We start from the raw sequence: 26,331 nt of genomic DNA, 5'->3' as shown, positions 1-26,331 counted from the left end.
CTATTTCTTTCCATTTTACTCTGGTATGGTTTTAAACGTCTACATTATTTTTGCCAATAGAAAATTGGTTGCTGATGATAAACCAGAATCATCAAAAAATTATCAGCAAGGTGCAGGCTGGAGTGGTGGAACTTAAACAGGCTATGGCCAGAGGACAGCCTTGCGTGTTACAGGTAAGGTGATTTAATTACTGTTGGTTATAAATTAATTTTGATACGTTGTTTATTATACTGCAGCAACATGTTTGGTGATGCATATATTGATTTCAGGTCATTATAGATTAGTACTCCACTGTCAATCATTCTGACTTTAATATTTAGTATGAAATTTTGTGCGGTAATCAGTAAGCAAATTGACGATTGGCAAAATAAGAAAAGTAAAAATCATTTGACTTGTACCAAAACAGAAAAAAGTAAGTTAGATTGAGGAATGTGTATCCATAATGAATGGCAACAATTTGTATTTTTAGTATAGTCAGATTGTGTGACACTTGCTCCAGGTCACATATATTTTCAAGTCATTTTGTCTACTTGTCTGTTAGTAGCCAACTGGAGAGATGTAGCATGTTCTACTGATATATAAAATAGCTACTTAAGGAGGGGGGCATGAAAAGAGTGAAACTGGAAAATACAAATTGGTATGGAGATGGGGACTGGTTGATCAAGGAGATGTAATTTTGCCAGCTAATCTTTGTTAGTATTTAGCTCGACTAAGGTATCATTCTATGGTGATGGGTACAGTGGCTGGTTAAAGGGGCTGTCATTTTTATGTCTATTTGTCTTTGTTAGTAGGTAGTTAGACTGAGGTAGTATTCTATGGTGATGAGAACATTTTCTGGAGATGGGGACAGAGGCTAATTAAGGAAGATATCAATTCTTCTGTCTATCCATTTCAGTTAACTGGTAGTGATAATGAAGTATTATTCTCTAGTGATAGTGACAGTGGCTGCTTAAGGAGGAATGCCTGCCATTTTGTCCATTTATCTTGTTTGTGTCAGTAGAAACAAGATAGATGTATATCATTTTCTGATGATATGTGACAATGACTGCTTAAGGGGGATGCCATTTTGTCTATATTGACAAGGGGAATGCCATTTTGTCTATATTGACAAGGGGGATGTCATTTTGTCTATATTGACAAGGGGGATGTCATTTTGTCTATATTGACAAGTATATACAGTAGCAAGACATGTATAATTCCTTGGTAGTATGCAACAGAACTTGATGGGGTGTCATCTGCTGGTAGTGACAGCATCAGCTTAAGGAGGTTGCCATTTTGTCTAACTTGTCCCTTTAGTGGGTAGCTTGAATGAGGTATCTTTCTCTGGTGATAGTGTCTGCTTAATATGAAATCTTGCTGACAGTGTCTGCATGAGGGGGAATCTTGCTGATAATTTCTTCATAAGTTGGGACTCTAGGTGATAATGTCTACTGAAGGGGAAATTTTGGTGATAATGTCTTCCTAAGTGGGTGTCTGCTTAAGGGGGAATTTTGGTCATAGTGTCTTCCTAAGGGAAAATTTTGCTGATAGTGTCTGCTTAAGGGAGAATTGTCTGCTTAAGGGAGAATTTTGGTGATAGTGTATTCCTAGGGGGAAATTTTGGTGATAATGTCTTCCTAAGGGAGAATTTTGGTGAGAGTGTGTGCTTAAGGGAAAGTTTGGTGATAATGTCTTCCTAAGGAGGAATTTTGATGAGAGTGTGTGCTTAAGGGAAAGTTTGGTGATAATGTCTTCCTAAGGGGGAATTTTGGTGATAGTGTCTGCTTAAGGAGGAATCATTGTTAAAATGTCTGCTTAAGGGGGAATCTTTGTGCTAGTGTCTGCTTAAGGGACAATTTTTGTGATAATGTCTTCCTAAGGGGAATCTTTGTGATAATGTCTTCTTAAGGATGAATCTTTGTGATAATGTCTTCTTAAGGAGGAATCTTTGTGAGAGTGTCTGTTTCGGTGGGGGTGGGGATCTTGGTGATAATTCTTCCTAAAGGAGAATCTTTGTGATAATGGCTGCTTAAGGGGAAGCTTGGTGATAGTGTCTAATTGGAAATCTTGGTGATAAAGTCTAGGTGGGAGACTTGGTGATAATGTCTGCTCAAGGGTAAATCTTTGTGACAGTGTCTGCTTAATGGGGGAATCTCATTTTGTCTGCTTAAGGAGAATTAATTTTGGTGATAGTGTCTGCTTAAGAGGGAATCTCATTTTGCATGCTTATCATTTCCATGTTAGCAGGTAGCAAGACAGAGGTATCATTCTTTGGTGTTTGTGACAGTGGCTACTTAAGGGGAATGTCACATTGTCTGGCAAGACAATGACGGCCATAACTCTCATTATATAACTTATTGTCACTAATATATCTAATTATTCAATTTTTATCCATTTTTACAATATTTCAGATTTCCTTCAACTCGTTGTTGAAGGGTATATACATGGAACATTTGTCCTTGCGTCATCTGAACCCTACTTGGAACTTTGTGGACTTTGATGATGGAGATCTGCTGGTTCGGTATCCAGGTCGGGGTATCAATCGAGGACTAAAGGGACAAATGAAGGCCAGTAATCTATACTAATTTCAGTTATTCTAATCAATAAACTATATTTCGACCTAGGTTTATTTTTATATTTAAGTATTATGTGAATAAGATACATGCACGTTTTATTTTTATAACTGTATTCTCTGCAGATTTACTGTGATTATAGTATTTTATTCATTCTGTATAAAAATTACAGAAAATAAATCAATAAAAATCTGTCCTTTTAGGGGTAATTTTAGATCGACGTTTTTGGAAAAGGGTAAAATTTATCAGATTCTAACTATGAAGTAGATTTTAGCTTCATGAAGAAAATATCAGAAGATAATACCACAAAAATGTGAATAACTTTTATTTAATAACAACAGGTCATGGATGTAATTATTATTGTCATTATTACTATATGATTATTATTATTATTATTTCTTTTAAAGGCTCCTCATATCAAATTTGAGTTCAGTGACATCCAGGTGAATGAGATCCTTCGCAGGACAGTCTCAAAAGCAAACACGGAATGCCAAAGTCCAGCCCTTAGAGTAATCCCAGCAAGTAAGTTCAATCCTATGGGCTTTTTGTTACCATAGCAATCCTAGGATTAACCTGGGTTAGGAAATAATAAGACTTGTTATGAGTGAAATAAAGGATAATAGTATTGCTTGATAGAACCTCCTTAAACCCCATGCACCCACCCCTGTCTCTGTCTAGTTTTTCAGTAATTTCTATAAAATCAAACCTTCCTATTGTGGTTATGTGTCCCTGTATACAGATAGTTTGAAAGATGTAGAGATTGCAAAGTTATTGATGTTGCATCTCAACAACACTGTCCTGAACTGGTTACTGAACACATCCATTTTTAGTTCCACTAGTCATAGACCAGGAGGAGTTGTGGAATGGTCTGTTTTCAGCAGTCCTTCAGTCCATTAGTACAAGTTTATTATTGCAACTTCTAAATTACTTGGAGGATTGCCATGAAACTTGATGCAAACATTCATCCCTTGGTCTAGTTGGTCCTGAATGAAAATGGTGCTGCTGAAACATCTAGTATGGCCACCACCATAAATTTGGTTATTGCTATTCTTCCTGAATGAAATGAAATATTGCTATTGGGTTTTCATTAGAAGACTTGTTTTGATGTCTGGCTGGTCATAAAGGAAAGTGATCTGATGTCTAGTATAGCCACTACAGTGGACATTTGAAAATTTTGATGCTAGGACATCTCCTAGATTGACAGTAATATCAACATTGTGCATTCACTAAAAGACTTCTTTTGATATCTTGTTGGTCTGAAATGGAATTGGTGCCAGTCTGATATCCAATATGGCCACCATGGCATCAATCTTAAAAATCTTCTTGTTATTACACCTCCAAAACAGCAAATCATATCAACATTTCCACCAGAAGTCTTCTTATGTCTTGTTGGTCCTAAATAAAAATGGTACCAGTCTGACATACAATACAGCCACCATAGCAAATAATTTGAAAATGTTATTTTGAAGAATATTAGAGAATGTTCAACACTCAACGGTTGAAAAATGGTCTTGAATGGTCCTAAATAAAAATGGTACCAGTCTGACATACAATACAGCCACCATAGCAAATAATTTGAAAATGTTATTTTGAAGAATATTAGAGAATGTTCAACACTCAATGGTTGAAAAATGGTCTTGAATTCTTGGAAGCCAGTTGATTATCAGTCCCTTATGACTCTTATTGTATAGAAACTACAGTGATGCTTACATCTTTGAATTGATGTGGATGAATTTCTTGAAATTTTCCTATTGAATATTTGTTTAATGCATTTAGATAGGGTTCACCTATGAATCAACTTCAGTAAAATCTCAAATCCATCATAATTTTTTTGTCTACTTTGATATTTATTAACACTCCTAAGTTATCTTGTAAATATGGTGAACTCGGTCATCTAAATCCAAAAAAAATTACATCTTAGGGATTTTTAATAAATTTTTTGTATGATTCAGACTGCAGATGAATGTACAAGTTTTCCTTATTTTCAAACTCTCTACAACCATAAACACTGATTTACTGCTGAAGATGGACTATAGGTAATGAAGGGCACAAAGTCAGTTACCTGTTTATTTAAATGTGGGACAATTGCAAACATTTCTCAGGGAAGCGATTTGTTCTCAGTTCAAGTCATGCTGACATGTGGCTAATTTAATTCAGTTGGGATACACTGGTTCACCTGTTTGATATTTAACATCAGTTCACTTATATGATATCTAACTCCAGTTAACACCACTTCACTTGTTTGATATCTAAAGACATTGTTGACTTTGATATGACCCCTTCTATTGATGATCTTATCAACTTGCCTGAATGGCAATAAATATAAATGGCAATGTTGTGACCAATATGACAGTTCAGAAATGGAACATTATGATTGCCTTAATATGAATCAGAGAGGTTTGTAGCTTTTCTCATGCAATCTAATTGAACTTTGACTTGTTTCTTTTATAAAATGCTGCCAGATGCACTAAATAAAAACTATTGGAGTACCAATTTCTGTTTGAATATTATGATTTGAGAATTTGGTTATTTGTTTCAGCTCTAAATGTTAGTGATTTACTATTTTAAAAAAACAAGGAAAAAGTATTCTTTATTGTCATCCATCTTGCAGTCATCCATTTCTGAGTGGAAGATTCCATATAGTGACTTCAAATGTTATATAAATGGGCATATGCATAGCAAAATATGTGGAACGAAAAGTGTATGATCTTTAGGGCATTAAATCTATCATTGGAGAGTGGAAGTCCCTTATATAGCACATAACATAGTGATGAGATGGTATTGTGTCACTTGTGTATTTGGACAAACACACCTGATCAGTGCATGCTGTATGTACTTGTATATAAATCGAGTCCAGCTGCAAACAACAAAGACCATGATATGCAATTGCATGTTGTGCCAGTAGATCAGAGTTTATGTTGTTTGTTCTACTGGATAGCTTTAACAAACTGCCAAATGAGGCAGCTGCAAGTAATATTTTTATAAGTCTTTGGTATTACTTGGCTATGTTCTCAAACATCTGCTACCTTGCACAACAAAGGCGAATACTCTAACCACTTAGGAGCAGTCCTAGATGGGCAGATGAGATTAAGTTATACATACATTTTAAAATTCAAACATGGCACTTTATGTAATCAATTGGAACATCATTTTCTCCTTTCAGTGTGAATTGAATAACATTTGACTTCCAGAAGGAGACTTGGTAATAATCATGGTAATACTTGATCGTAGTGATGCTTTCCAAGTTGGTCAGTTTTTGGCAGATGAAAATTTGGCTATATGTGCAAAGAAGGGATTCACATGTAAAGATAGGGATTGTTAATGACATTCTGTGAGGTTTTATCATCAGCAAAATACCCGCACTTTTTCGATATTTCAGGTGAATTAATGGAAATAATGCCCAGGTGGTATTTTGATGACCGTGCTACAGTTCCAGTCCCAGAGTCTGAGGAAGATGAGGAAGAGGAAGAATTGGAAGGGGCTACTGGTATAGACCCTGCCTTCAGGGAATATTCCTCTGATGAAATGCTTGATGTTATTCTGGAGAATTCTTCAGAGGAAACAAGCCTTAATGATGTTCCGCATCAAACAACACCTGGAAAGATTGTTGGTCGGAGAAGACAAGCAGCTGCTATGGCCCGAACTAAATACGAAGTTCCAGTTGAACTTCATGTACCATCTGCAAAATATGAACCATCCAGATCACCACACAATAGTGTAGATTTAGAACATCCTAGATCACCACATAGCCGTAGTGATTCACCAACAAACTATGAACCTTTGCATTATCCCGCCCAGTCAGAGTTGTCATATGATAGACTTAACCATATACCATACAATGATAGATATAATAATGGCCCAGTGCCTTCTCCAAGACAAAGGACTGATCCAGAAAATTCATATGAAAGCTACAGTCCTTCATATCGCCCCAATTCTGAATCCAGATTCAAAAATGACATTCATCAGCAGCAACAACCACAGCCTGCATCCAGGAATGAAAATAATCCACGCCCTGTCCAGGACAGGAGTGAATATTCTAATCGGAACTATGTGGAACAAAGGAACATTCCAGGACAACATTACAGTGAGAAAACTGGTGCCACTGTAGAAAGAAAAGGCAATGGATATGGTTTCTCAGGGGGTTTGTCTCGAGGCAATCATGTTCATCAGGGTAGTGGACGGTCAGTTAGTTCCGATGCCTCTGACAGTGGTTTTGGTGATGATAATATTTTAAGCCCATCTCGACAGGACAGATATATGAAAGACACAAAGATGGTTAAGAGTGATAATGGTGGTTTTGAGGGTTGGCAAAAGAGTGGTTTTACGAAATTAAATACACCAGCTTATGATTCTCACAAAATTCAGGGAGGTTTGCCCACGAGGCAACCATATGCAATTAGTAGTGGACCTAATCACCCTCCTTATGGAAGCAATGCAGATGAGGATGAAGAAGATGGGGATGGAGGATTTGGTGGTAGAAGAGTTGTGCAACATGCAGTAGGGAAAATTCCCTATGTAAATCCAGCATATCAGCATGACCATGATCACTTGCAAGAACTATCTGTAACTAGTATTATCGAGCAACACAAGGCTATGGCAGCAAAAATGCAGCAACGACAAACCTCACACTCTGTCAAACCAACGAGCCCGTCATATCAGTCTTATGCACATTCCCAACAGTATGACATAGACAGGGAGGAAGACAGAGGACACAATTTTTCAAACTCTCGGCTGCGAATCGAATCCAAACCTGTTAATGAAAGTTTCATCTGAAAAGGTTCTTTAGAAATGTATAGCACCTTATGTATTGAATTTATATGTATGTATCGATATTTCAATTTAAATACCTTTTTATGTATGTAATGGAATTCATAAAAAGAAAACTATAAAGAAATTTTTTTTTCATGGCAAATGTAAATAATTATGTATCTTGTAAATATCACTTTAAATTACAGAAAGAGTAATATGCAAGCCAAAGCAGTTGGTCATAGTTCAGCGCAGCATTGCAGATGATATCCACTACTGATCGCAAATGATATCTGCATCAGTGGCTCAGTCAACTTTCACATAAGCATCTGGAAATGTAGATAAAGTTACCTTATTTTTTTTGTGCATGAATGATTTCAGAACCAATTGTATCAACATACTGCCAACACACCCACTTGATACATGCTGAATACCAGTGGTTTGTTCACATGCAGATTTCTTTGATGCCTCCATGACCTGTTGAAAAGTTAATTATTTGTAAAGGAATGGTCAGTGTTCATATTCAGCAAAATTCATTGCTAAATTAGTTGCCGTCCTTGTGATTTCTTGGAAGTTGCATACCCACGGATGTTGCCAGTGCAGACGATTGCATAAATCACACAAAATGTATGCAAATTCTCAGACTTGGAGACCAGTGATGTGCGAAAACTCCTGCAAATTAGTTTTAAGTTATGAATGTATACAATTTTTATTCACCCATTAAAGTGCTTGTCACAGCATCATTCATGGTGGTAGAGATATAGTAGCACTTTTCACATCTTTTTTTCGTAACTTTTTACATATCTGAGTTCTTCAGCTTGACATGAATGGTTGTTCAACTAAATCTGATTTGTACATTGGGCCCTGGAACAAGCATTTAGTTGTAGTTTATACCCTGCATCAAGAAGTATTACTGATGCATGTTTAAAATATGGGCTACCTAGAAAACCCAGAGTGGCTGATTCCCAGGTTGGTTCATCTTTACATAAAGATTTTGTTTGGCAAATACTGGCTGATGTTAGTGATGATAGCAATTTATTTTTAAAGTTATGAAGTATGCCAAATTATTGGAGCTTGAAAAGTGTTAATGGAGATACCACTGAATGATTTTGAGCCTGAAAATGGTGTTAATTATAAGTCTGGCATACATGCTGGATGGACAAAAATGGATGGCATGCTTGTCAAGCCCCCATTCCTGCAGTATCTTAAAATGTAGAAAAGGCAGAATAACAAGCTGAATTAAAAAATACATACAGTTTAAAGTAGAGTGCAATTTTTATTTCTATTCTCATACAGTTTAGACTGTGGAATATTGTGCTACAAAACCTTATAGCCCTATAAGGGTTAAAATAAATTTTTTAAATAAGAATCTAACAATGAAATTAGTAAGTTGTTTATCTGATCAAAATTCCCCTGTCTGGAAAAGCATACTATTGCATTAATGAACTTAAAATCCTAATCCAAAACCGCATCCTAATTCCAGCTATGTATAAGCATTAATCTGTTCAGTGTTCAGAGTTTAAGCTGTTCCTTTCCTGTGTATGAATATTGTTCTGTTCCAAACTTATTCAATCTTGCCAAGCTAGCTATGTATATGACCCTTCAGACAGCCCACTGTGAAAGGGGCTTCTCAGCACTGAACAGTATTCATACACAGGTAAGGAACACTCAGCACTGAACAGTATTCATACACAGGTAAGGAACACTCAGCACTGAACAGTATTCATGCACAGGTAAGGAACACTCAGCACTGAACAGTATTCATACACAAGTAAGGAACAGCTTACATTCAGAACATTTAACAGATTAATACTTTTAAAGATTTTGATTTAATTAGGCCTCTAACAGAGTGTAGCAGGAAGAAAGATGGATATTGAAGTTTTAGGTAAATATTGGACTATAGCCATTTCCTCTTCCCCCTCCTTTTCTACTCCCCCCTTAATTTGGTGACAAGGGGGAGCTGCCACTTCAGATAAAGTCCTGGCAGCCTTGCTGCATCCCCGTACATGTACTTAAATCATACGAGATGATGTGCTTCTCACAAGTAAGAAAATTTTGTTTGAAATTAGTTTTTATTACTCATTGGACAAATCATGTCATAAGTAGACATTAAGTAGATATTTAAGGTAGTTAAATAAAACTAAGAGATGCAGATGATGTTTGTTTACCTGTGGCATGCAACGTCTTTCATAACCACTCAATCCTGTTTCAAAAATAGACTCTAACACATATGATAAGACCATTACAGAAGTGGTTATTGTTGCTGTCTCTTAATACTAATGAAGTTAAAATAATTAGCATACAAAATGAATTGGTAATTTTAGCAACATTTCAAGAAACTTGCATGAAAAGTTACTGAGCTACAGAATGGATATTATTTACAATGCTGAACTGAACGCATTGTGGTGTAAATGAAAGATAGTCCAGACATTTGCAGATCCATTAATGGATCCGTTAGGCTCAGTGATAATATAGAATTATTAATCTTTAATATGAAAAATGCTAATGGATAATATTCTTTCAGGTTTGTTTTTTGTAAAATAATCACCATCATTAAAAGCAATTAATTTTGTGTCCTACACTCATTCAATACAATATTGAATCATAGAAGTACTTTAATCATTATTATATCATGTACCTTGTTTCCCCAGTAATCCTTTTAAGTGTGTAGATGCTGTTTTTGAAAAGTGAAAAGTATATAACAAAGTTTGCTACTGAGTGATATAATATCACTCCATGCATATGGCATTGTATCCATTTTCTTTTATCAACTGTATTTTGTATTACTAATAATTCTAACAAATTTTGTTTTTAAGTCCCTCCATATGTATGTCACAATACCCATTCTTATTAACTGTGTATATTTCTGATAGTAATAGTGGGGGGGGGGGGCTTTCTTAAATTTTCTACATCGAGTGACATTCCAGCTCAATTTTGCTATGAAAAGGGAGGCAACTCGAATTGTGTAACTGAGGAGGCCTGATAGCAGTTATTTCCCTTAGATATTGTTCCATTGATGGAAATACAAAAAAACATTTGAAGATGCTTATTAGGACATTATGATTGTAAAAAGGACCATGAAACAGGTGTCTTTCAACCCATCTTACCAGCATTATTGCTGCAACAGACTTTTAGACTATTATATGCAAGGTGCCAGGTGAACAATAACATGCCTTCTTGGGTCTCTTGTTTAAGATATGGTTGTGATGATCTGCTTTTAGATTTGTTTCCAGCAAACGTATTATCATTTTAAAAATTCACTCCTTTGGGATCCAAGACAATCATAACTATGACGTGTTAAGGATATTGAAAGATTCCAGGTTTGTTAAGTTCCCATGGTTTTTTTACCGTTAGACTCTATGTACAATTTTTAACAAGCCTTCACAACAAGCGTTTAGATTAATTAGATTAATTAAAATAACATCATGTATCATAAAAAATCTGAATCATGTCACATATAGTAGGTGAAAATTTTGAAATTTGTGTGCCATTAGTATTTTAACAGTTTTGAAAGGGTATTTGTTGAGATGTTATTATGTACTTATTATATTAACATGTTGTAAATAATAGGAACAAACACGGTATGTCATCTTATTACATATTAATAAGTCACTGTACACCCTTTGTGAGTTTGGTTAAAACTACAGAAATTCAGGTACATTCATTTTTCAAATGGTTTGCATTTTTGCAGTCATGATTAACCGAGTATTCTTCCATTTGAAGCTTTTATTTTTTCCCCTGCTTTTGGTAGAAAATGGGACAGATTAAATAGGTCTGTTCATCAATCCGTCCTTTCACCTTTCCATCCATCTATCCTTTGCACTTTTATTTCTACACAATAACTCTTCATTATGATCGTATTTCAAGCATATTTGTTATATGGCTTATATACTATATTGATGAGACCCTGTCAGAGATCAGTTCTCAGCATTCTACATCATCATTTAGCTTTGTTGTCTTTCCCACCCACTTTCGTTTCTGCATAATAACTCCCTTAACTATTATTGGAGTTAAATTTGAAATACTTGATACTGATGAGACAGGCAGATGTATATTGTCAGCATTCTACATTATTTAGCGGTGTTGGATCCACCCACTTCAGAATAACTTCCTTAATAAGTTTCTCTTGTCAACCAAATTTGGTTTGAACCATGATTTTCATAACACATTGGATGAATTTTGATAGTATTCTGCATTGTTTTCTGGTAGAGTTATAGCCCCTGGTTGTCAGACTCCTTCTCTTATATCTCAGCACAGTGATACTTTTAAATATGACCAGAAGTGGTAGACAGGTGGGTTTTCTTGAGACATTGGCTTGGTTGAGTTGGCAGCACTATGAATCATTTATCATAGCTATAATCCTTGATTGTCAGACCCACCCACTTTTGAGTCTGCAAAGTAAGTCACATGATTCTGGTGGAGGGGATTCTCTTGATATTGATAGGACCTTGGCTGGGCTTGATAATCTGCATTCAGTATCAGCTTTTAGCAGAGTTTTGACCTGTGTATTTTGGATCCAGTAACTTAATTTTTAATTTATGCTCAATAACCCATTAATTGGGATTGGATTTCAACCAAATTTGCTATACAGCTTGATATTCACAAGATCTCAGACAGGCAAAAGTTTGAACTTGCTGCATCATTTAGCAGAGTTATGGCCCCTTATTCATACCCACCCACGTTAATTTTTATACAGCGATCGTAATTTTAGATTTTCAATCAATGTAGTAGGCAGTTTGATATTAATGAACCACGGCCGAGTTTGTTGCTTTAGTACATGTTCAGCAAGCAGTATCTTTTAGCAGAATAATTACCTTTGATTATTGTACTCCCCTGGTTGGCAAATTTACGTTATTGACACCTTGGCATAATTTGATTTTTCAGTATTCAGCATGCATCATTTATTGGAGATATGGATCCAGTTTGTGCAAAACTTGCATTTTGTGTTGCACACAACAAGTCTATTGAGCATTATTGGATTTCAGTGAAGTTAGGTAAACAATTATATATTGATATTTCAGCAAAATTTGATGATCAGCTTCCTATATCATCATTAGTGGAGTTATGGCTGGTAAATGTTGGACCCATATTTTGTATCCAACTTTTTGTTGCTGAGACCTCAAATGATTTCACTTGTCAGTTTTCTGTCATCCTGAGTTTCTTTTCGAAGTGTACCTTAACTCCTTTACTACACCACCATTGCCACCAAGCCAGTTTCCTTAGTAGAACTACACTCCTATGCTTCATGTAAAAAGCAGGGGACAAAATATAGTAATGAGGAAGATTCAGTGAGCATGGAGAATAAGAACTATGTGTTGCTATATGAAAAAAATATTTGACTAAATCAAGTTTATCCTAACCTCTTTTTTGTAAGATTCAGAAAGGGGACAGTACTATTCAAGCACATATTCTTTGCCTAGTAACTATTGCGATTTTAGGCCATAGTACACCACCTTTCAGGGTCAACTTTATGACATATGGAGTGTCTGCATAAGCTGAAAGGATGCAAACTGATGAGGAACATTTCTTAAATTACTAACTAGGATAATGATTTAGTTTCTATGCAGCAAGGAAAGACAGATTTATTTCACAGTTGCTCAAGATATACAGGTGTTGATGCAACCGTGTTATTGCCACTGATCTTCTGTAAAACTGTATTGTCATCTGTATTTACATGGTGATAATGCATGCCTTTGCCATTAAATTCAATAACTATTTAGCATAATCTTGTTTATTTCCGGTGAATATTGTCAATGAGTAAGTAGCCAAATTTCTGTTTATATCTCAATTTACTTTCTGTAGAGATGTACAGTCTATACTAGCTTATAAGCAGAGTCAATCTGCAAACAACAAAGATCCTAATCTGCCATACCATAATGCGCTTGCAGATCAGGGTCTATGTTGTTTTTCTCTACTGATTACTCCAAACAAACTAAACAGACCCCGATCTGCCAGCACATTATATGATGACAGATGTGGGCGTGTGCAATTTGCAGTTGAACTCGACATTATAAACGAATATATATGGTATTTATTATGGCCACTTGCCCAGTGAGAGATGGCCATATCACCTTTCTCCCTATAGGAAGATAGTGCCACAGTCACTGAATGGCAGGAACTCATTCAGGTTATTCTGGAACAAGCTCTACAAGAGTATATGTGCACTTTGTAAAGTTTTTATCTATTTTGTGCATGTATGTACAAGATGAACATTTGAAAATCAGTACTAACTGTACCAAGTTTAATTTCTTCTATCATAAATATATATATGTTCTTTTGTACGTAATGTTATACTTTATGTTTGCTGCATTGTATATAAAATTTAAAATTTTGGAAGAAATGAATGAATAAATGAATGAATGAATGGTGTATTAAAACCTTGTGTCCAGCAGTATACAGATGTTATATTCTTCAGGAATTATTTATTTTTTGGGTATCAATTTTCTTGATTTTGCAGAAAATTACATTTCTTTTAGTACAAGAGGAGACCAATTGTTTCCATAGAAATAAAATTATTCCTGGAGTCTCTAAATTCATATTGTACATATAAAGCTTGAAATCTACAGACTGGTACCTTAAATTTTTTTTTGTATTCTAAACTAATTTGTATCAACTCCCATTTATTTGTTTAAGTCCCACAAGGAGTTTTAAGGGTATACTGTATTTTTGTTACTGGTATTAAACTGACTGATAATTAACCCAATTAATCATCATGTTAGGTAAAGGTGGAAGTAATTTAGTAAGTCTGAAGCATTAGCAGTGTTATTTGCTAAATAAAGTGAACTGTAGTAGCTTAGGTGGCAGAGAAATGGACACATATTCCAATTATGAATTTTATACCTACCATGTATGCAGCCCAGATTGGCTGCCTCACTGTGTCCATGGGAAATGCACTTGTCTCTCATTCCATCAGCTTGATGTGCTAAAAGTGCCATTAAAACCAACGCTTCCTAAATTACACCGACTTCATTAGTTTTCATGTCAGAATATTGAATACAATGTGCCAGAATTCTTGTGCGACATTTTCTTATAGTTTTCATACCTGTATTTTACCTTGTATTATCATTTCATTTTAATCGAGTATATTGCTAAAAAAATACCAGTAATGCAAGTTTGCTACCTCACTTTAACATAAGAAAATGCTTGATGAATTTGCAAGTTTGTGTGTGTGATTTGGATTTTTAACATTGCTTTAACAATTTTTCAGACATGTAGCATATGTCCCACCCAGTCACATTATCCTGACACCAGGCCAACCAGTCCTAACACTAACCTCTTAATGCTGAGCACCAAGCAAGGCAGCTATTAGTACCATTTTTGAAAGTCTTTGGTATGACTAAGCTGGGGATCGAACCCATGTCCTCCCGCATCCGAGGCGGATGCTTTAATGAATTTGCAAGTAAATACAAGCACGAAACATTTGATGAGTCTTATTTGTAATCTGAACTAGTCATAAGAAATGTGAAACAAACTTAAATATTGTCAGGAAAACTTTAAGATAGAAAATGTCATAAAGACGTTTTTGAATTTTAATACAAAATAAATGTTGATATTCTTTATCAGCTTTTGTCTACCATATGTATTTGTTCTTTTTTTATGATTAAAAGAGATATTTTGTATACATATGCTTTATAATATGAGAGATGCAAAAAAAAAGTTTTGAAATAACCTGTCTGAACAATCAATCTCCAGGCCAGTATATTGGAGAAATTATTCCAAAAATTGAATAATGATAAAATCAAGTTTGTGTAATTCATTCTTGACATATATAAGAATGAATCAGTTTAGTCATTTCAGTATCAATCTACGATATCTCCTTGTAAATATACAGCGTGTTGTGCCATTAAGGTAAAATAGATATTTCATGAAGACTGGATTGTACAAAAATGTAATTCTTTAGTATATTCATCATTGTATGTTAACATGAAAGACTTGTATAAATTTAACCATCTATGAAGCGTTGATAGTAATTTTTGATAATCTGTATGACTTTATCAATACATGTTTCATATCACATTTACTTTTCATATGATAATACAACTGTAAATTAATCCTCTGGCATTGTGTTTGCATAAAAATCATTATCCAAAATTTTAATTTTATATTTATTTACATTTCTATATTATTATATATCATTCCAATAATTTTTGTATAGAATACATATTCGTTTTCCAATAAAAAAATTGTTTAGCTTTACCATTATTGCATTTATCTGCAGGGGTGTAGGTTGGTAATTATATTAGGTACATACTATAATGAGGCCAATGAACCAGTCTATTACCACCCCTCACCCAAAAACCTAGGAGGAATCTTGTTACATTTTCTTGATGCACCTGTGTGTTTGCTTAGCAACTCTGACACAACTTGAATACTTCGATAATATTTGGTTAACCTTTGAAGATCTCTAAATTACATTAAACTTGCGGAGTATAAATATTTATCCTTTTTTACATGACCAAACAAGACAAATTTAAGGTCAGAAAAATCCATGAAACAGGCTTATATTCAGAGTGTCATAGCACACACACACACACCAGACCTGAACCCTGTACTGTAACAAGTAATTTCATAGTAACATATCACTCCCTTGTGTACCTGCATTTCAGGAGTATTACATGTTTTTTTTTTAAATGAAAGATGTGGAAAATCGACAATTTAGATCTTTACATTGTTATTAAGATTTAACTCTCATGCATAATTTCATAAATTTGAAAAAAATATACTAATGTAATGACACTTTTTGATGGTATAGTAATAAATATAAAATTATGCTTGTTTTATGTCCTCCTTTACTTCCCAATAAACATTTTAGAGTTATAACACTCACCACAACTTTATGCAGTCCAATGAAATTAGACAATATCTGAGAAATGTGACAACATTAGAGTTCAAGAAAATGCAATGTCATGGTTTGTATAATTTTTTAAAACTCCTTTATTTGTGGAATAATGTTAGTTTCTATTTATTCTTTAAAAATACAACATATTGTTTGGGTCAAGAGCACTGGATTATCTACTACTCGAGATGGTTTTATAGTGTGCGTGTCTGATCAAAACAGTTATTTTGTAAATAAACCAAAATGTTTTCATTGCATTTTTAATTTTGATCACATTTACTATTCACTATTCCATTGAGCAAATGGAACACAAGACAAAATTTGTATTAACGTTTCACATTTAAAACTGCTAAAGAAACAATCAGCAAACCAGCCTCACTTTCTCAGAGCCCATTTTAATTATGCATGTCCAGTGAAATACTTTGTCTTTTGTGGAGATAATTACCTTGGCTTAAGGGTCTGTGTCTTTAGGTGAGTCAAGATCTAATCATAGAGAACATCTCTTCTGTTGTACCATTCATTTAACTAATCAGTATCCTGGGGTTGCACGCATCTAGCACAAAACAGTGGTGTGTTGCAATTTTCCCTTGAACAAGATGGCAGCCTCCCCACTGCCATGTTCTTTGGAAAAATCACAAAGTACCATTGCCTTTCAAGTTTCTGGTTTTTGAACATGTATAAAGCATTGTAATAGTTGAAATTCAAACTCAAAAGTTTATATATGGACCCCATAAAAACTTTTCTTGGTTTACTGTCATTTGCATTGTTTTAGTACCTATCCCTAACTGACTAGATCTTTACATTTTTATAATGGTATTTAAATCACTGGTATAAATAATTATTGTTGTTGTAGGGTTTAATGCCATTTTTCAGCGCACAATAGGCTATACATGGTGGCCAGTATTAATGGTGGAGGAAGAACCCGGAAAATCCCCAGAAAGAACCACCGATCTTCGAGAAGCTACTGGCAAGCTTTCTCATGTACCCACATTGGCCGAATCCGAGACGCGAACCCACGCAGACAGAGGTGAGATGGCAGTGAGTCTTTCAATTTGCGGCTTGCATTACCACAAAATAATATTGGTAATCACAAAATCCACAAACATTGGTACCCAATGAAAACAGTGAATTCAGTGCATGTCATTTAAGCCCATATGACTACACAAACAAAAAGCAGTAAATTCAGTGTATGCAACTGAAGTCCAGAGTGGTTACAAGCTCAGCCAATCATATATGATCACTCATTATAAAACCCATCCAACATCTTGATAATACAAGGCTATTTAAGTAGTATAGTTGCAAGATTGCTGAACCAATCAAATGCATAATCACATCATTAATATGCAAAGACCTTGGTCATAATGAAACCTATCCAACATCTTGACAATATATAATTTAAGACATCTGATCAAAATTGATCAGAAGTATAATTGATAGAATGTTGACCCAATCAAATGCATGATCACATCATTAAGATGCATGAATTTCAATCATAATGAAACTCAACCAACAGCTTGATGACATAGGCCTATGTACCAAGTTTAGTCAAAATCCTATCAAAGATACTCTCCTGATAGGTAGTCATCAGCCAATTAAATGCAAGATAAATATACACTGGTCTCACTCATGATAGCAACTGTCCAACATCTTAATGATCTTGGCTTATTTACCAACTTTGAGTAAAATTTGGTCGTACCGTCTCAAGTAGCTCAGTCATGAATATGTACAGTACTTGCTCATTATAAAAACCATTATATATCTTGTCTGATATAACCCTATTTACCAAATTTAATAAAAATATCAAAGAGAAAGCAACCAATCAGATGCAAAATGCATTATGAAGCAACCAATCAGATGCAAAATCACCTCATTTTATATAGCAATGATTTGGCTCATAATTGTATGCATCCAATATCTTGATGCCTTGAGCCTATTTATCAAGTCTGATCCAAGTAGTCTTCACAGTGGCAAAAGGTTTGGCTAATTTCAGTGAATTCATTAGATCCAGTGTGTTACTGACCTTGTGTGAAACCTTGATTATATTAGCCTAAAGAACTATACTGAATAAAGGTCATTTTCCATTTTTATGGGAAAAATAAATACGTGTAAATCTCATGACTATTTGTCTCATTGTATTATTCAATATAAAAATCACACTCTTCTGCATTAAATATGCTTATAATTTTTTTACATACAAAAAAAAATATACTTTAAACAAATGCTGTATGGGAAATCGAGGACAAAATTCTCCATCTGAACAACTTGAAACTGGAAATAAGATCCAAGCACAAGCTGGCTCCAAGAAGGATTTTCTACTGATCGAGTGTTTCTTAAGAAATTTTTTGTGTCTCATTAACTTGTGGAAGTATGGTTGCGCTAATCACTACATACCGAACAATTTGACTGCTCCAGTGACCTATTGGTTAAAACGCCTGCCTCAGATGATGGAGGTCACAGGTGTGAACCCCATATGAGTCATACCAAAGACTTCTCAAAATGCTACTAACAGCTGCCGTGCTAGATGTTCAGAATTAAGAGGTTAGTGCTAGGACTGGTCAGCCTGGTGTCAGGATAATGTGACTGGGTGAGACATGATGCCACATATCTGCAGCATGATGCCTCTGTGCTAGACATCACTATAAACTGTCACAATGCATACATCGTAACAATATGACTGAAATTTTAAAGCTATGTTAAAACACCAAATCACACACACACACATGCACAATAAACAATTCTTGAATTTTTTATTAAAACCAGTAAAAGTTCAGCCAGTCAGGTGCTAGATCACTTCATTAGGATGGGTGAATCTTGCTCATCATCAAATCTATCCATGATCTTGAAGATATAAGCCTATATTTCAACTTTGACCAAACTCAGACCACAATTATAACATCCAGAGTGGTAAACAGCTCAGCCATTCAGATGCAAGATCACCTATTAATACGCTTACTTCTTATCAATTATGTAAACTGTTACAGATCTTGACATAATTAATTTGGCCTTCCTTTTGTGTCCAATTTTGTTCCAAATCCGTTTAAAAATATCAGTGATAACAAGTTACGCCAATCGGATTCATGATCACATCATTAAAATGTGGGAATCTCGCTCATTATCAAATACATCCAAGGTCATGCAGATACAAGAAAATATTTTCAGTCTGATCACAAATGGATCAGAAATGTGGCTTCCATAATAGTAACAAATTGATGCAGAAATGTGGCTTCCACAATAGTAACAAACTGATGCAGAAATGTGGCTTCCATAATAGTAACAAACTGATGCAAGATTAACCTGATTAATATGTGTGTGTGATTTGGATTTTTAATGTAGCTTTAACAATTTACTAGTTATATCACTACAATGACTACAGTGTAGGTGTGTGTGTGTGTGATTTGGATTTTTAATGTAGCTTTAACAATTTACTAGTTATATCACTACAATGACTACAGTGTAGGTGTGTGTGTGTGTGATTTGGATTTTTAATGTAGCTTTAACAATTTACTAGTTATATCACTACAATATCTGCATTGTGGCATCTATCACTGGACCATCATCCCCCAGACATGCTGCATCATGTCCCACCCAGTCACATCATTATTCTGACACCAGGCCACTCAGTCCTAACACTAAGCTCTTAATATTGAATGCCAGTACCATTTTTATGAGTCTTTGGTACGACTGGGCCAGGGTTTGAACCCACGACCTCCTGGATCCAAGGCGGACACTTTAACTACTTAAGCCACTGGAGTGGTCCTCATTAATATGCATGCATCTGACTCATTACTCTGTCCAAACTCTTCATATAAGCATTTGTTCTAAGTTTGATCAAAGCGGATAAGAAATAGCAGTAGATCTTTATTCTACAAGTATATATTCCAAGTTTGACCAAAACTATGGCCTCCAGAGGGGTAACATGCTCAGCGAGTTAGATACAAAATTACTTTGTTAATGTATGGGGATCTAGCTCATTCTTGAACCCATCCAAGACCTTAATTATACTAGCCCACATTTCAAGTTTGATCAAAATTAAATTATGTAACAAGTTAAATCAGATGCAAGAGCACCCCATTAGTAAGCGTGCATCTCATTATCAAATTTTTCCAACATGTTGATAATTATTGTAAGCATATATTCTAAATTGGATCAAAAATACAGCATCCATTGTAGTAAAAAGACGAAGCTAACGAGATGCACTGATCTGCCTAAATGTTGCTTATTACTGAACTCGTCCAATATCTGAATGACACACAGCCACATTCCAAAGTTTGACTGAAACTGGATCAGAAATATGGTAGCAAGCAATTGTTGATAGACAATGGATGCCAAATGGATGTAGGTGATCTAAAAATATAGGGAAAATATATGGTTTGGTGTGGACAGTTTCAGAGCAAGAATGTGAATGCCTCCATGAAAATCTTCACACAGCTCTTCTTACATGATCAATATCTGGGTACACATTATAAACCATATACCTTATAGAAAGATTTTAAACACTTAAAAACTTCAAACATTTTCATACCTGTTGAGTATTTGTGTGATTTGGATTTTTAACGCAGCTTTAACAATTTTTCAGTCATATTGCTATGATGTCTGCAGTGTGGCAGTTTATAGTGATGTCTAGCACTGGGGCATCATGCCGCAGACATGTAGCATGATGTCCCACCCAGTCACATTATCCTGACACCAGGCCGACCAGTCCTAACACTAATTTCTTAATGCTAACTGCCAAGCAAGGCAGCTGTTAGTACCATTTTTTTAAAGTCTTTGGTATGACTAGGCCGGGGATCAAACCCATGACCTCCTGCATCCGTGGCAGACACTCTAACCACTAGAGCGGTCAAACCTGCTGAAACTAACCCAATCATTAAGAATGGAGCTAAAGTATGATTATAATCAGCAGGGATCATCCTGGGCTTCGCCAATGTCACAAATTGCGATTTTGTTTCCTTATTGGCGACAAAAATATCCCATCTGGCGATTTTTTTGGCGACATACTCTTTGGTTATTTAATTTGTACATAAAGTCATGGATTTGGACTGGATAAATTAAAAGGGAGAACGAAAGGAAGCCACAAACTTGACTAAGCAATGCATTGGAATCAATCTGTTACACAAACGATCCTTTGTTCGTATTGACAACCTCATCTTTACAGTGCATTGTTACGTTATAATCTGCTTATGCTGACATCTGGGCTGAGTAGTGTATGCTGCGATACAGTCAATCATGCTATCGCACTATACCTACAACTGACCGACTTCTGAAGACGCGAATAGAAGATACAATTAATTGTATGGCTAATCCTTCTTTGTTTTTTTTTTTTTACATATACCAATACAATAGTTTTGCTGAACCTTCATAGAAAACTGAGAACCTTTGAAGTACTGACTACTGTGTATAAATACAAAGCAAATGGAAAAAAAATCTCAATCACAATTATATCTGTTGTCGCCAGTGCAGCATTTTACTCATTGATCTTTTCCTTTTGCCATCAATCCCGTGTTACGGCTGCAGACTTAAACTCCGCAACAAGAAATAGCTAAAAAAATAAAAAAAAAAAAAAAAGTTTTGCATAATTAATAATAATTATTTATTTCTCAAAATACAGGAGTGAAAGAATCCCTAAATTGGGTGTGAATTTATGCTTATATATACGGTCCAATATTGCCAGGTGTTGACTCGTGTAAGTTTCATTCGTGGGAATGGAGATCCTATTTTGCTTGTCGAGAAAATTTATACAGCATTCAGTGATTATTCTTGGGATTTAGGAAGCAATTCTCTACAAGCTTTGTGAAGCTAGCCATGGGGGGGGGGGGACTGCTGAGAGACTACTGGTGTCACCTGTCAGCACTGTTGACTGTGAATGTGGATTCAGTAAGATGAGCCTCATAAAAACTGACATCAGAAATAAGATCTGCATCTCATCTCTCGAGAATTTAATGAGAATCAGCATGTACAGATGAGAAAAATTAGACTTTGAAACTGCATTCAACAAGTGGGCAGCCCTAAATTCGCGACGGATCTTCATGTAGCACTTTGTAACATTTCGATAATGCTTGTTGTAATTAAAGTATTAACTAACCCATCTTTTGTAATTTTCATTGCCTGTTACATTAATAGACTAAATTAACACTTGGAAAAATGTACAATACTTGTTTTGGCGACACTTTTTGAAAATTGGCGACAAAATATTGAGGTTGGCGATTTTTTTGGCGACAGCTTTTTAAAAACCAGGACCATCCCTGATTAGATACATGCCATGGACTTAATGGCATATGCTACTCGCTGCATCACACGTTTTATAACGTGAACTGAGTGACAAAATCTAAATATGGACAAAGGTAGCAGAAGAACAAAACAAAGTTTTTAATTTTATTTTGTTTATGTTTTGAATTCATAAATGTAACATAAAAACGATTGTGAAATTAATTATGTAGACCATAGTTCAACTGAACCTGTGTTATTATAAATCTGCATTCCCCTGCAATAAATCAAAAACTGACAGAATTGCTCTTCCAAATTTTGAGGCTTTCTCAATGAAAAATAGTGAAAGTATTTGTAACAAGAATAGATAAGAAGCTCAAGTGCAAACACAGACCCAGATATGCCTTTGCATAATGCAGATCAGGTGCTATGCAGTTCATAGGAGTTTTGAGTAAATTAAACAGCATACATTCTGATATGCTGGAACACTTTGTCTTTGCTTGAAACTGGATCAAATTTATAAGCAAGTATATCCATAAATAACGAGTGTTTCCCAATACATGTTCATCACTCGTACCCCAATTCTACAAACTGGAAACAAGCTCACCTTTGCACATGCAAAACCTCAAGTCCATCCAATAATGAACTGAAGGGTTGGTAAAGCAAATTGTGAAAAAGCATGTTTTCTTGCTATCCAAGTGTCGCGACTCGAAGACTTGTGCACAACCTACAATCTACCTATTCAAGTGTAGCAGAACCATTCAAAAATCTATACAATCGTTTGAACACGGTGCATATTTTCAACTTAAGAGAAAACAAGTCTTATTATAAGAACCTCACTGTCACCGTGTAAATATTATATTTTGAGACAACACAAGTTTCCTGAAAATTAATCTAGACAATCTGGATGGATTATCATGGTAAGAGCATCATTTCAAGCTGTTAGATGCAGCAAATAACACACCTATATATTAGCTAATTTTGCTTTGGTAAGAAATGCTACCTGAATCAATCCTAATCTTTTGAATCAACAGTTTGGTACCATTCCTAACTAATGGTATTACTGCCAATTATTTTCTTTGTGTCGAAGCAGCATACCATAGGATATAAATTATCATAACTGAATGAAATGCACCAAATGAACAATAACTGGGTTGTTTGTTTTGTTTTAATGGCACCTTCAAGCACATAACTGGGATGCTTGGTTTGTTTTAATGGCATGTTTGAGCACATAACTGGGTTGCTTGGTTTATTTTAATGGCACCTTCAAGCACATAACTGGGTTGCCTGATTTGTTTTAATGGCACTTTCGAGCACATTACTGGCTATATTATGACAGCCAATTAAGTGCCTATAACAAGGACACACCAAAAACATCTGAACTTGGCTGGTTTGGTCAGGTATCAAAATGGGGGAGTAGCTTTTCTACAAAATTCATGAATAGTAACCTCAGAACACACAAGACATTTTTAACCACATTCTGGTTAACACATTTGTGATTGACATAAAGGTAGTTCATTTTATGTGTTGAACTTTAGTTTTCCACAGTTGAGACAAAAAAACTTTTGTTGTTTGGTGTAATGACAATCAAGTTAAATTCTCAATTCTCTAGAACATCCATCTAAATGAAGTACCAAACAGCTGTGCCAATTAAGGACAAGTAATTTCAAGCTTTTTAAAATACAGATTTGTATCTTGTAAATATCAACAGCAAGATTTATCAGTAGCTATGGCACTAAAAATATAATCTCAACCATTTAGTAAACCCTAAATAAAATACATGTTCCCAATTTTTGCATACATAGGAATAATTTCAAAAAAAATGATAATGGTTTTATTTAATTAAAATCCATCTTTCCATCCTTACCCCAAAAGTAATGCACAAACTGTAACATAACATATTTACAGATGTAACAACTGTTTTCTCAATCAAGAACTGGAATCATCAGTGTAATAAAGAGTTACCACATCCCTTGTCCCACAATATGGGGATCAATGAAAAAACTTAATAAAATATCCTCCCCAAAATTTTAGGCAGATAAGATTGAGTACCACAATTCATAAGAAATGAGTCTTATTTATTATACGGCTATCTCACCATAAGGTGATATACTCCCATTGGTAGCACAATAAGAAACAATGGCAAACAACCTAATATTCAATATTCAAAAATTCCTTCATAAAACAAAGAGTTACCACATCCCTGGTCTCACAACATGGGGATCAATGTCAAAATTAATAAAATTATCTTCCCCCAAAATCTTAGGCAGATAAGATCAAGTACTAAAAGTGAGGGAAAAAAAATGGTTCTTATGTGGCTATCTCACAATAAGGTGATATACTCCAACTGGAAGCACAATAATAAGAGAAATGTACATGGCAAACAATGTAAAATTCAATATTCAAAATTCATTTAATTATATTTTTACATCTCGTCTTACTATACTGACTTTCTGCTAGTTAATTTGCCAACTAACACAACTTTCATGCAACTGGATTAGAATTTTGTATGCTGCAAATTCATGCATTTTTATGGACCTCAATTACATGATTTTGCCAAAACAACCATCAGTACTTAAATTCATGAATTTGAGAAGGGGTTGTATTGGCTTCTACTGCCTCCACAGAACGGGTCCAATTGTTTCCATTGGATCATAATTGCTTACTTGGGTACTTAAATTGCAGCAACTATGAAATCCATGAAAACTATTATACCTCAAAATAATTTACAGTTATAAACTTTCAGGAAATTCAAATATTATTATTATTTCTTCATTTAAGACAACTAGAAAGATTTTTTTGTCTGGCCTGGTTGGAAGGTTATTTACAACACATGACTGGATTCCCATACACTCCCATTACTAACAACCACCTACATAAATAAGAAATGATTTAATTTTTAGGAAGCTTTCAGCATCATGTATAATCTGCATACATTCAAACATACAATGCCCAATCATAACTCATCACGGAGAGATTTTCCAAAAGAAACCGTAGCATGTTCTTCTAAATACTTTGAAAAGTCTTCTACTTCTCGAGGTCCATCATATTTCAAAGGTGTATCTTTTTTATTTGACGGAGCGAAGTATATTGTTGGAAATCCTTCCACCTTATATTCCTCTGGAACATCATTTGCCGTAGCATCAAGCTTGGCAATCACAAGATTCTTCTCTTTCTTGTATTTCTTTGCAAGTTCTACGTATTTTGGTTCGAGCTGTTTACAATGTCCACACCAGGGGGCATACATTTCAATTAAAACGTCTTTGGTCTTGTCCCTCACAATTTTGTCAAAACTATGTCCCACAACAACAGTGACTGGTCCTTCCTTCTTCTTTGGAATTGGCTGGGACTTAATGTGGGGCTTTAATTTTCCTGAAAATGCAAAGAAGTCTTTAAGATAAAATGCAATGTACCCTTAGCAATTTAGTTCTTTTGTGAATTCGACTGGTATTGCCAATATGGAATATATCATGGATAAGACCGGCTAAAACTGATTTGTACAACTTGATCATGCCTGTATATCTCAAGATTAAGCAACAAAAAACTCGGACAAGTCAATACCTCCTACAGGGTAAACCTCAACCATAGTGCATATCCTGCCAGTGTTCACTGATAGAGGAACACATTCTTATGGAGTGTTGATTTATGCCCTGAGACAATAATTTTGTACATTAACTCAAGTAAAACTTTATGTTCATGTACCACTAGAGAAAAGGTTAGCCTTTTTTGAAGGAATATAGTTTACATTTTAAAACAAATTGACTATTAAGGATTTTATATTTGAACCATTCTCTTTAATTTAAAAGAACTTTAAGATCTTTACCTTTTTATCTTTTATCTCAATATGTTTACAATTATTTGGAAGGATTTCTCTTTCCAAAGTTTTGATTTGCAATTCCTTTATCTTCACATTTTAACAAATTAACTTTATATGTGCACTATACATACAGCCAGCATTGTGATTACATGTGATCATACATTTGTTCTTTTTTT

At 34.9% G+C, this 26,331-nt stretch overlaps 2 protein-coding genes across 2 annotated transcripts in view; one reads left to right on the top strand and one right to left on the bottom strand.

Annotated features, from left to right (window-relative positions):
• The window catches only part of LOC149779615 (uncharacterized), a 55,159-nt gene extending 39,091 nt beyond the window's left edge, over positions 1-16,068 (top strand). The window contains exons 4-7 of the mRNA XM_089940403.1: positions 61-173; positions 2,391-2,546; positions 2,960-3,074; positions 5,932-16,068. Coding sequence (XP_089796529.1) covers positions 61-173; positions 2,391-2,546; positions 2,960-3,074; positions 5,932-7,325 — 1,778 coding nt within the window. The 3' untranslated portion in view covers positions 7,326-16,068. The remainder of the gene's footprint in view (positions 1-60; positions 174-2,390; positions 2,547-2,959; positions 3,075-5,931) is intronic.
• A 6,425-nt stretch (positions 16,069-22,493) lies between these two features.
• Positions 22,494-26,331, bottom strand: part of LOC149779614 (protein disulfide-isomerase A4-like) — a 34,454-nt gene continuing 30,616 nt past the window's right edge. The window contains exon 11 of the mRNA XM_089940404.1: positions 22,494-25,710. Within this exon, the coding sequence (XP_089796530.1) occupies positions 25,295-25,710 (416 nt within the window). The 3' untranslated portion in view covers positions 22,494-25,294. The remainder of the gene's footprint in view (positions 25,711-26,331) is intronic.

Source organism: Sinohyriopsis cumingii, chromosome 17 (assembly GCF_028554795.1).
Source record: "Sinohyriopsis cumingii isolate HCF-2022 chromosome 17, ASM2855479v2, whole genome shotgun sequence".
Lineage (NCBI taxonomy): Eukaryota > Metazoa > Mollusca > Bivalvia > Unionida > Unionidae > Sinohyriopsis > Sinohyriopsis cumingii.
This window is presented reverse-complemented; position numbering and strand designations above follow the sequence as displayed.